Raw genomic sequence first — 12,500 nt, 5'->3', positions numbered from 1 at the left:
ATTTCGGTCGTGGCGCATTGTAAAGTTTTTAAATTGAGGCAATTAAAATTATTGTTGCAGGTTATGGCTATTGCAGGAATCTAATTTAATTGATGTTATTCTGAAACAAACAACAAATATCTTAGGCTATTTATATTTGTTTAATGTTGTCCATGCCTAATATAACCAGATCAGATCATTCAGAACTGTGATGTTACTGTAGCCTACAGTATAGCCTACTGTAGTAATGAATAAGCATAACTGAGCTGAAAACATTGAATGGTGATTATTCAAGTCTGCCCATGCAAGGAAGATGTTTTACATTTTATGTTTGAGTGTAACTGCACTACATTTTTGAATATAGTTTACCAGAAACATCCTGAATTATAGGCAGCTCTAGCCTAATAACCTGTCATTTCAGATTCTAGGGGCTGGGCCTCTGCATGCTTAGAGCTACACACAATGCAGGAACATGACATGTTTGTGTGTGTTTTTATTCACAGTGCTACTGTTCCTAAATGGGTGCATCATGCTCTGGCTCCGGTCGTAGCGGCCCTGGGGAAGTACATCCCCCAACCGTACGCCGGGGAGATCCGCGGCATGGCCTCGCACCTCGGAGCCACGCTCTCAGATATCATCGCTCTCAACTTCGCCTATGAAGTATCTGCGTGCGTATGAAACGATATCCTGCTCCCTCTGGCGATGTTCATCATACTGCGCGGTCACAGTTGTCCAGAGAACCAGTGACTCTTGTGAGAAAACTCCCGACGTCAGCTCTTTTTAAAGGCAGAACACGCTCTTTTTGTGTTGTAGGTTCTGTACCAGCGTGGTGGCCCAGGACACAAGTGGCCATGTGTTCCACGGGAGGAACCTTGATTACCCACATGACGTCCTCAGGAATCTCACCATCAACGTTTTCTTCCTCAAGAACGGAGAGGCATGTTAAACATGGCGCCCGCCATGTCTGTGTATTCACTAAAGCAAGGCTGTCAAGGGATAAATTGTGGTCGGTCAGATCGTTTAGAATCAGGATTGCATTATGGGAAAATGACAACGAAGGCATAATAATGACAGTAAGGAGATTGTAAAGATATTATCAGGAATACAGTAGGTAGACCAGGTCCTGTGAAAAGTCCTCATTATTAAACATACAATCTTGAATACGAGGGGATTTTGTATTATGAGGCGGGGCGACTGTAGCTCAGTTGGTAGAGCGGGTCGTTCAGTGATCGAAGGGTCAGTGGTTCGAATCCCAGCTCCGACTGTCAACATGTCGAAGTGTCCTTGAGCAAGACACCTAACCCCAAATTGCTCCCAATGAGCAGGTTAGCACCTTGCATGGCAGCTACCGCCATTGATGTGTGAATGTGTGTGTGAATGGGTGAATGAGGCCATTGTAAAGCGCTTTGAGTGCCGCTAAGGTGGAAAAGCGCTATATAAGTGCAGTCCATTTACCATTTACCATGAGGAGTAATCTACAGCCGAGGAAAACCCCTGTATGTGTGTGACCCTGTCCAGGTGGCGTACAGCGGGACCTCGTTCGCGGGGTACGTTGGTCTGTGGACGGCCCAGAGTCCCAACAAGTTCACTGTCTCTGGGGACCAGCGGGGTAAGGACGCTGGACGTCCAATACATGTCGTTTACATAGGGTTTGTGTGACAGTTATAGATGACCTGTGTGTGTGTGTGGGGGGGGGTATGTTGTAACGGCAGGTAAGGACCACTGGTGGGAATGGTGGAAGAACATCGTTTCCGCCGTCTTGCTGAAAAGATCTCCAGTCAGCTGGCTGGTCAGAGAGGCGAGTATCCAATCAGAGGCCGGGGTTGTTTGATGAACCACATGACTTCTGTAAACAAAGCAACGACCACAACGTTTGTTCCCTCAGACTCTGGAGGAAGCAGCAGACTTTCAGGATGCGGTGATGCGACTTTCCAAAATCCCCCTCATCACGGGGGTGTACTACATCGTGGCTGGCGTTCGGGCAGGCGAAGGCGTGGTGATCACCAGGGACCGGGCAGGGCCAGCTGATATCTGGCCTTTGGATCCTTTGAACGGAGAGTACGTAGTGATAAGTCCCTGTGTATTTATGTCGTATTCTTACCATGTTATCAAATGATGACTATTGAGAGTCAGAATAGGCTATCTTGGCTGGTCTTGTGTAATTTTCACTTCCTGTTTTTAGGTGGTATCGAATTGAAACAAACTATGACCACTGGCTTCCCCCCCCTGCACGAGATCATCGAAGGTGAGTGACTCGCTAATAATAAACACAATGCTACATGTTTGGATAACGGTTCAGTAATGTTACAACTCTCCCCACCTCTCTAGAGATGTAGCCAGCAAAGGGTTAAACGCTACCGGTCAAGAACATATCAACTTGAATACACTATTTCAGGCAAGTATATGAGGCCTCCTCAGGACAGGATTGTGCTAACATTGTGCGAGAAGCTGCAGAAGATGGCATTACAAAATATCTTCACAGATACTGTAAACATTGTATTTCCATTGTTTCCAAATAACCGTAAATGATTTTTCCTTGCAGGTTCTGTCCCTGTATCCAGTTTGCAACGGGTACGGAAGTTGGGTTGAGTTTGTTCTCGTGCTCGTCTCGCACTTCCCTGTGCATAATGTGCAAACAGTAACGTGCACTTTTATAATGTAGCAGTGCACAATGTGCACACTTCTAATGTAGTAGTGTTCCTTTTGTGCCAGAAACGTCAGGATTCCCGTGGTCAACGTCAAAATCGTTGTCAAAGTCACCTGAACTCGCGTTTTCCGCCATTTTACTCGGGGTAAAAAATCAACCCCAACTTCATCAACGTCAAACGGACTCAGCTGGGATATAATGTCGTCCTGGGCGTTAAATCCAGCGCTCTGATACAAAAGGAACTTAGCATAATGCAAATAGGCCTTTGTCTTCTTGACATCACAGCTAGTTAGTAGAACAGCACTAAAATAAAATAATACATTCACAGGATCTCATGCTTCTGTCATGTCACAAAAATGTTTTTAGGGGGTCTTGCTAAGGCCAATTCATAAATTATTATTAAATTGACTAAATGTCAATAGAAATACCATCATGTGACGGATTGTGTTTGTTTTCCAGAATCACTGTTTACACAACAACAATGAGCGCAGCCGCCCCCGAAAACTACACCTCAGTGATCAGACCAGAGGTAATAACACGTCGGAGGTTTCATCTCTGGCTTTGTGTGATTAACAGAGACTTTAATAAATGAATCATATCATGAATCTGTATCTCTGATCACTTACATATCTGTATGTTGTTTGTTTGTTTGTTGTTTCTGTTGTTTATTTTAAGGGCTGCCAACCATGAGACTGATTGAGTATCTTGACCCTGTGGTGTAGCTGTATTTGACTTACTGATTCTGATCTGGACTCTGATTGGGTACTCTGATCTGGACTCTGATTGGGTACTCTGATCTGGACTGTGATTGGGTACTCTGATCTGGACTCTGATTGGGTACTCTACCTATTTGACTTGACCCGTCTGACAACACAAGAACCATACCATACCACTTTATTTATAGAGCACATTTAAAAACAACAGTTGAACAAAGTGCTACAAGTCAAACAACAAAAACACACAAAGAGCACATGAAATGCACTATATAAATAAAGTTTGATTTAATTTCGGGTACCTTGTATATACTTAAGATTGTGTACAGTGTTTAGTTTCTAACTAATTGTATTATTTTATCCAGGCCTTTTATCTTCCTTTAGCTGTCATGTCTGTATTGTTGTGTACTGTATGTATCTGACTGAGACCCCTCTGCATTGAACTGCATGTGTGACTCAGCATTACTGTGTGACAAATAAAGTACTTTGACCCTTGAACCCATATACTCTATGTTGTTAACTAATGAGAGTTAAAAGGCATCAACATTTATTTAAGTTATTTTACACAGGCAAGCAAATTAAAGACAAAAATCACATCTATCTAAAAAATCAAACTATCTTGCTTCCAATGCAAATGTTGTTCATACAAAAAATCCTACGTCAAAATGCACCTGAATTCCATAACACGTTTCTCAGTCAATTTCCTCTCCTCAAGGAGGAGCAGAAGGAGCAGCCTCTCAGATATGAAACTCCCCCCGAGGAGGAGCAGAGGAAACAGCCTCTCAGATATGAAACTCCCCCCGAGGAGGAGCAGGAGAAGCAGCCCCTCAGATATGAAACTTCCCCCGAGGAGGAGCAGGAGAAGCAGCCTCTCGGACATGAACACAGGTGACCTGTGAGATCTTGGCTTGCTCTTCGGTGTGCCTCGGGCACAAACTGTGAAAAGCAGCTACAGTACTTTGTGTGAGCTTCATACAGTTCATTTACTGGTTTGGCAGAGATGGACTAACATCAGCTTAAATATTAAACTACTTAAAATATCACAGAAGTGTCTCAGTAATCAATAATAATAATTAATACACCAGCTTAATAAATACGAGAATGGATAGAGACCACAGCCAGGGTGAGTGGGCCAGGAGGAGGGAGGGAGAGAGAGAGAGAGAGAGAGAGAGAGAGAGAGAGAGAGAGAGAGGGAGAGAGAGGAACTGTAGATAAGGGACTCCTCCTGTCTTATTTTACTGGTAATTTTGTTTACATGTTTGTGTTTTGTGCGGTATGTGGTCTCTACATGTAAACAACGAGTAGTATCAAAAGCATTTGATATCATATGATACCACAGAAGAACAGTGCAAGTTTGGTTGCGTTCATCTTAGTCACACTTAGTAGATGTTTATAAAATAACACAAATCTACACAAATCTCACATAGAACTAAACATAAAACCCCTAGGATGCAGAGCTGTAGACAGACAGGCAGACAGACAGGCAGACAGACAGGCAGACAGACAGACAGGCAGGCAGATAGACAGACAGACAGACAGACAGGCAGACAGACAGACAGACAGACAGACAGGCAGACAGACAGACAGACAGACAGACAGACAGGCAGACAGGCAGACAGACAGACAGACAGACAGGCAGACTAGGTAGGTGAGAAGTTCAGCCTCTTGTCCTTCTGTTGGAGTTTCTGAGTATCACTGGTAGAGATGCTGTTCCTCCACAGCCTGGTCACACACACACACACACACACACACACACACACACACACACACACACACACAGAAGATCACTGTCCAGCTGTACTGATTGCTGGTGGTGTGTAAGGTGTTGTGTGATGGACCGGTCAGGTACCTGAGCAGCTGAAGAGACGGGCAGAACCGAAGACCTCTGACCAGAGCCTCTGCTCCAGCACTGCTAATGAGGTTGGCCTCCAGACTGCAAATCAACACGTCCAATCAAAACACATCATTGATCTGATGTCACCGTTTGTGATGTCATTCTTTCCCTCCGAACTTGAGTTTTTTTCTCTTACTGTAATTCTGATACAGTCAGTGTGTGATACAGTCAGATACAGTGTGATACAGTCAGATACAGTGTGTGATACAGTCAGATACAGTGTTATACAGTCAGATACAGTGTGTGATACAGTCAGTGTGTGATACAGTCAGATACAGTGTGTGATACAATCAGATACAGTGTGATACAGTCAGATACAGAGTGTGATACAGTCAGATACAGTGTTATACAGTCAGATACAGTGTGTGATACAGTCAGTGTGTGATACAGTCAGATACAGTGTGTGATACAGTCAGATACAGCGTGTGATACAGTCAGATACAGTGTGTGATACAGTCAGATACAGTGTGTGATACAGTCAGATACAGTGTGATACAGTCAGATACAGAGTGTGATACAGTCAGATACAGTGTTATACAGTCAGATACAGTGTGTGATACAGTCAGTGTGTGATACAGTCAGATACAGTGTGTGATACAGTCAGATACAGTGTGTGGTACAGTCAGTGTGTGATACAGTCAGATACAGTGTGTGATACAGTCAGATACAGCGTGTGATACAGTCAGATACAGTGTGTGATACAGTCAGATACAGTGTGTGATACAGTCAGAAATAGACTTACTCCAGTCTCTGTAGCTTTCGAGATAGAGGCAGAACCTTGGCGAGCTCCATCGCGACATCATCTCCACAAGCGTTCCACGCCAGACTGTGAGAAAGAGGGATGGACGGATAGATAGAGAGAGGGATGGACAGATAGATAGAGAGAGGGGTGGACAGATAGATAGAGAGAGGGATGGACAGATAGATAGAGAGGGATGGACAGATAGAGAGAGAGAGGGATGGACAGATAGATAGAGAGAGGGATGGACAGATAGAGAGAGGGGTGGAGGAGGTTCGTGAAGCAGATAGATATCAGGTTAATGAAACATTGTGGACAATTTTTTCACTTCAAATCAAATCAAACTTTATTTGTATAGCGCATTTCATACACAGAGGCAACACAATGTGCTTTACAGAGAACAAGGGAGGTGGGCATACGACCCACTCTCTACATATTCCAGAGGGAAGCAAAAAAACAGTTTCACCCGGGGGCCAGATAAGTGAGCTGTAAAAATTCCTCCCTGACCTCTCTCAACAAGACGATGGAGCTCCTGGGAAATGTTTGCCTATTAGCTAAGAACATTTACAGAGCAGTAAACATGGGCTAGATACTTCATAAGAGAGACATGACTAAGAGGAGAGTGCACAAATAGTGCACTTCAGGCCAAGTTGCAAGAGTGCACTTCAGGCCAAGTTGAGCAACTTCCTGTCTGCCCTTACCTCACATCCTGCACAGAGACACAGTGGGCGAGGCTGGCGGCCAATCCAGCGAGGTCTGGGGTCCCCACAGAGGCCAGGCTGGAAGACAGCGTCAGGCAAGATTAGAGACACTTGCTCCTGCTCAGTCCTGTATCTTAGTAGTGGGTGATAGGTGGACAGTAACAGTCCTGTATCTTAGTAGAGGGTGATAGGGTGACAGTAACAGTCCTGTATCTTAGTAGAGGGTGATAGGTGGACAGTAACAGTCCTGTATCTTAGTAGAGGGTGATAGGGTGACAGTAACAGTCCTGTATCTTAGTAGTGGGTGATAGGTGGACAGTAACAGTCCTGTATCTTAGTAGAGGGTGATAGGTGGACAGTAACAGTCCTGTATCTTAGTAGAGGGTGATAGGATGACAGTAACAGTCCTGTATCTTAGTAGAGGGTGATAGGATGACAGTAACAGTCCTGTATCTTAGTAGAGGGTGATAGGATGACAGTAACAGTCCTGTATCTTAGTAGAGGGTGATAGGTGGACAGTAACAGTCCTGTATCTTAGTAGAGGGTGATATCTGGACAGTAACAGTCCTGTATCTTAGTAGAGGGTGATAGGGTGACAGTAACAGTCCTGTATCTTAGTAGAGGGTGATAGGTGGACAGTAACAGTCCTGTATCTTAGTAGAGGGTGATAGGGTGACAGTAACAGTCCTGTATCTTAGTAGAGGGTGATAGGGTGACAGTAACAGTCCTGTATCTTAGTAGAGGGTGATAGGTGGACAGTAACAGTCCTGTATCTTAGTAGAGGGTGATAGGGTGACAGTAACAGTCCTGTATCTTAGTAGTGGGTGATAGGGTGACAGTAACAGTCCTGTATCTTAGTAGAGGGTGATAGGTGGACAGTAACAGTCCTGTATCTTAGTAGAGGGTGATAGGGTGACAGTAGCAGTCCTGTATCTTAGTAGAGGGTGATAGGGTGACAGTAACAGTCCTGTATCTTAGTAGAGGGTGATAGGGTGACAGTAACAGTCCTGTATCTTAGTAGAGGGTGATAGGTGGACAGTAACAGTCCTGTATCTTAGTAGTGGGTGATAGGTGGACAGTAACAGTCCTGTATCTTAGTAGTGGGTGATAGGGGGACAGTAACAGTCCTGTATCTTAGTAGAGGGTGATAGGGTGACAGTAACAGTCCTGTATCTTAGTAGAGGGTGATAGGTGGACAGTAGCAGTCCTGTATCTTAGTAGTGGGTGATAGGTGGACAGTAACAGTCCTGTATCTTAGTAGAGGGTGATAGGGTGACAGTAACAGTCCTGTATCTTAGTAGAGGGTGATAGGTGGACAGTAGCAGTCCTGTATCTTAGTAGTGGGTGATAGGTGGACAGTAACAGTCCTGTATCTTAGTAGAGGGTGATAGGGTGACAGTAACAGTCCTGTATCTTAGTAGAGGGTGATAGGTGGACAGTAACAGTCCTGTATCTTAGTAGAGGGTGATAGGGTGACAGTAACAGTCCTGTATCTTAGTAGAGGGTGATAGGTGGACAGTAACAGTCCTGTATCTTAGTAGAGGGTGATAGGTGGACAGTAACAGTCCTGTATCTTAGTAGAGGGTGATAGGGTGACAGTAACAGTCCTGTATCTTAGTAGAGGGTGATAGGTGGACAGTAACAGTCCTGTATCTTAGTAGAGGGTGATAGGTGGACAGTAACAGTCCTGTATCTTAGTAGAGGGTGATAGGGTGACAGTAACAGTCCTGTATCTTAGTAGAGGGTGATAGGTGGACAGTAACAGTCCTGTATCTTAGTAGTGGGTGATAGGGTGACAGTAACAGTCCTGTATCTTAGTAGAGGGTGATAGGGTGACAGTAACAGTCCTGTATCTTAGTAGAGGGTGATAGGGTGACAGTAACAGTCCTGTATCTTAGTAGAGGGTGATAGGTGGACAGTAACAGTCCTGTATCTTAGTAGTGGGTGATAGGGTGACAGTAACAGTCCTGTATCTTAGTAGAGGGTGATAGGGTGACAGTAACAGTCCTGTATCTTAGTAGAGGGTGATAGGTGGACAGTAGCAGTCCTGTATCTTAGTAGTGGGTGATAGGTGGACAGTAACAGTCCTGTATCTTAGTAGAGGGTGATAGGTGGACAGTAACAGTCCTGTATCTTAGTAGAGGGTGATAGGTGGACAGTAACAGTCCTGTATCTTAGTAGAGGGTGATAGGTGGACAGTAACAGTCCTGTATCTTAGTAGAGGGTGATAGGTGGACAGTAACAGTCCTGTATCTTAGTAGAGGGTGATAGGTGGACAGTAACAGTCCTGTATCTTAGTAGAGGGTGATAGGTGGACAGTAACAGTCCTGTATCTTAGTAGTGGGTGATAGGGTGACAGTAACAGTCCTGTATCTTAGTAGAGGGTGATAGGGTGACAGTAACAGTCCTGTATCTTAGTAGAGGGTGATAGGTGGACAGTAACAGTCCTGTATCTTAGTAGTGGGTGATAGGTGGACAGTAACAGGTCTGTATCTTACTGTATCTTGGTCAGGTTCTTCATGGAGACCAGGGCTTTGGAGAGGCTGGCGGATCCTTCGGCACCAAGACTGTTCACTGACAGACTGACCGGACCGGACCGGAGCAGACAGGACAGGACAGGACAGGACAGGACAGGACAGGACAGGACAGGACAGGACAGGACAGGACAGGACAGGACAGGACAGGACAGGACAGGACAGGAGACAAGAACAGAGGAGCTCAGACCAGGGTTAGGACTGGACGGGCCTCACAGTTACACCAGCGTACGCAGCTGTATGGGTCCTGCTGGAAGAGAGGAGGTTCCTGGAGCAGTGCACTTATTCTAGAACGATGAGGTGCACTTATTCTAGAACAGTGAGGGGTGTGAGAGACGTCCTCTAGGACAGTGAGACACTTACTCCAGTACGGTCAGGTGAGAGAGGGAGGGCAGGATCTGGGCCATTCTGGCAGCACTGACCACACCCAGGCTGTTCTTGGACAAACTAGAAGACAATAGAACAAACTAGAACACAATAGAACACACTAGAACACACTAGAACACACTAGAACACACTAGAACACATTCTGGAACAACCTGGCCTACCAGCTGGACCTGTTTCACAATACGCAAACAAATAAACAAGTAAATAAATAGTCAATCTAGACTGTGTCTTCCATGCTGTGTGAAAATGTTCTGTGTGTGTGTGTGTGTGTGTGTGTGTGTGAGAGAGAGTGTGTGTGTGTGTGTGTGTGTGTGTGTGTGTGTGTGTGTGTGTGTGTGTGTGTGTGTGTGAGAGTGTGTGTGTGTGTTCTTACTGTAGTTCCTGCAGGTGTGTGCAGGACGCCAGGGTCTGGAGCAGTCTGTCTCCGGCCTGATCACTCACACAGTTCTCAGACAGCCTGGGGAGGACACACACACACACACACACACACACACACACACACACAGAGTGCCTGCTATGAGTGTGTGAGTGTGTGTGGTCTAGAGGGGTGGGGCCAGGTGTGTGAGGGGCAGCGGTCAGAGCCTCACCTCACAGACACTCGGACCATGTGTGCTGCTTTCTGCCCGGGACTGACCATGGATTCAGACTCACCGTCTGAACTCATTACATGTAAAGTACAGTACACAGTAACAGTGAAATCTGAGATGTGCTCATTACACATTTACATGTATTTAATTGCACCATTAAAAAAAAAGAAACAAGAACAATAAAACCAAATCAAAACAGAAGTAAAGCGGGAGCCGGAGAAGTACTGTACTAGTCACTAGTACATAGAGGTCTGGTAGACTAGTCACTAGTACATAGAGGTCTGGTAGACTAGTCACTAGTACATAGAGGACTGGTAGACTAGTCACTAGTACATAGAGGTCTGGTAGACTAGTCACTAGTACATAGAGGACTGGTAGACTAGTCACTAGTACATAGAGGTCTGATAGACTAGTCACTAGTACATAGAGGACTGGTAGACTAGTCACTAGTACATAGAGGTCTGGTAGACTAGTCACTAGTACATAGAGGTCTGGTAGACTAGTCACTAGTACATAGAGGTCTGGTAGACTAGTCACTAGTACATAGAGGACTGGTAGACTAGTAACTAGTACATAGAGGACTGGTAGACTAGTCACTAGTACATAGAGGTCTGGTAGACTAGTCACTAGTACATAGAGGTCTGGTAGACTAGTCACTAGTACATAGAGGACTGGTAGACTAGTCACTAGTACATAGAGGTCTGGTAGACTAGTCACTAGTACATAGAGGTCTGGTAGACTAGTCACTAGTACATAGAGGACTGATAGACTAGTCACTAGTACATAGAGGACTGGTAGACTAGTCACTAGTACATAGAGGTCTGGTAGACTAGTCACTAGTACATAGAGGTCTGGTAGACTAGTCACTAGTACATAGAGGACTGATAGACTAGTCACTAGTACATAGAGGACTGATAGACTAGTCACTAGTACATAGAGGAGTAGTACTCTAGTCACTAGTACATAGAGGACTGGTAGACTAGTAACTAGTACATAGAGGACTGGTAGACTAGTCACTAGTACATAGAGGTCTGGTAGACTAGTCACTAGTACATAGAGGTCTGGTAGACTAGTCACTAGTACATAGAGGACTGATAGACTAGTCACTAGTACATAGAGGACTGGTAGACTAGTCACTAGTACATAGAGGTCTGGTAGACTAGTCACTAGTACATAGAGGACTGATAGACTAGTCACTAGTACATAGAGGACTGATAGACTAGTCACTAGTACATAGAGGAGTAGTACTCTAGTCACTAGTACATAGAGGTCTGGTAGACTATCCTAGTACAGAAACGTCTGTCTTGTACGATCAGAATCACCTCACCTAGCAACAGACGCCAGGATAAGAACAACTCTCATAAAGTCTGCCATCGGCTGATGAGAGATTAGTGAAGTGAAAGAGAAGTTCTGGTACTTTCCAGACCTCATGTGTTCAGTGGAGGGGAAGCTGGAGGTAAACACCCTGCTGTAGCAGCACTGAGCGGCCCTGAGATGAGGAACACAGATCTCAGAACACGGAACAGACCTCAGAACACGGAACAGACCTCAGAACACGGAACAGACCTCAGAACACGGAACAGACCTCAGAACACGGAACAGACCTCTGTCATATCAGCACACAGTGCACACACTCACACCATTGTTCAAACTGAATAATATAAAAATGACTAAATCCAAATATCATTCATTTTGAAGAGATACAGACAGATAAATCAATTTCTGCCCACCGAAATGTTGTTTTAACCTTTTATTTAAATCCAAGTCTCTTCCTGGACACGTTCAACGTTATTCATACACTTTGGGGGAGGGAGGGGGGGGTTTCTAAGTACAGTAGTGTTTGACCGGGTGTTACCGTCAAATAATAGAGTTTCCTGCACCTGAAGCCTGTTGTCCACTATGCAGATGACCTTTATATCATAACTACAGTCTGGGGACATCTTGCCCAAGAGAAGAGTATGAGGAGCCGGTTGGATGAACGAGTCAAAGCAACAGCTCTTCAGTAACTACGATCTGATCAGAGAACAGCTGATGGAGAAGGTGCGCAGGGTGGAGGCGGCCGGAGGGGAGCAACGATACGGTGGCCTGGAAGGTCATGAACCAGATGAGTGGACGAAAGAGGGGCAGAGGCAGCCCAGATAGCAAGCGGATCTGGGCCATATCTGGCCCTTGTGGCTTTGTTCCGGCCCATATATGGCCCAGAATCATTACACATCCGCTTGCTATCTGGGAGGCCAAGTCACAGGCAGCAGCCCAGTGGAGAGGGTGAACACCTGGTTCTCTCACCTCAGGAACCTCCTAGACACCCACCCCACAGTG

At 45.3% G+C, this 12,500-nt stretch overlaps 2 protein-coding genes across 2 annotated transcripts in view; one reads left to right on the top strand and one right to left on the bottom strand.

The window, feature by feature from the left end:
* LOC311319631 (N-acylethanolamine-hydrolyzing acid amidase-like) overlaps positions 1 to 3,825 on the top strand; it is a 4,222-nt gene extending 397 nt beyond the window's left edge. Inside the window, exons 2-11 of the mRNA XM_084451211.1 lie at positions 483 to 647; positions 793 to 916; positions 1,498 to 1,588; positions 1,692 to 1,777; positions 1,865 to 2,037; positions 2,162 to 2,224; positions 2,308 to 2,374; positions 2,522 to 2,550; positions 3,086 to 3,155; positions 3,302 to 3,825. Coding sequence (XP_084307337.1) covers positions 483 to 647; positions 793 to 916; positions 1,498 to 1,588; positions 1,692 to 1,777; positions 1,865 to 2,037; positions 2,162 to 2,224; positions 2,308 to 2,374; positions 2,522 to 2,550; positions 3,086 to 3,155; positions 3,302 to 3,316 — 883 coding nt within the window. The 3' untranslated portion in view covers positions 3,317 to 3,825. The remainder of the gene's footprint in view (positions 1 to 482; positions 648 to 792; positions 917 to 1,497; positions 1,589 to 1,691; positions 1,778 to 1,864; positions 2,038 to 2,161; positions 2,225 to 2,307; positions 2,375 to 2,521; positions 2,551 to 3,085; positions 3,156 to 3,301) is intronic.
* A 1,154-nt stretch (positions 3,826 to 4,979) lies between these two features.
* Positions 4,980 to 12,500, bottom strand: part of nlrc5 (NLR family, CARD domain containing 5) — a gene marked incomplete at both ends in the record, with an annotated part of 40,510 nt that continues 32,989 nt past the window's right edge. The window contains 5 exons of the mRNA XM_084451433.1: positions 4,980 to 5,061; positions 5,189 to 5,272; positions 6,674 to 6,751; positions 9,571 to 9,654; positions 11,608 to 11,670. Coding sequence (XP_084307559.1) covers positions 4,980 to 5,061; positions 5,189 to 5,272; positions 6,674 to 6,751; positions 9,571 to 9,654; positions 11,608 to 11,670 — 391 coding nt within the window. The remainder of the gene's footprint in view (positions 5,062 to 5,188; positions 5,273 to 6,673; positions 6,752 to 9,570; positions 9,655 to 11,607; positions 11,671 to 12,500) is intronic.

The sequence above is a fragment of the Borostomias antarcticus genome (genome assembly GCF_949987555.1).
Source record: "Borostomias antarcticus genome assembly, chromosome: 16".
NCBI classification, from domain to species: Eukaryota; Metazoa; Chordata; class Actinopteri; order Stomiiformes; family Stomiidae; genus Borostomias; species Borostomias antarcticus.
Note: the sequence above shows the minus strand (reverse complement) of the source record. Positions and strands in the feature narration are given on the sequence as shown.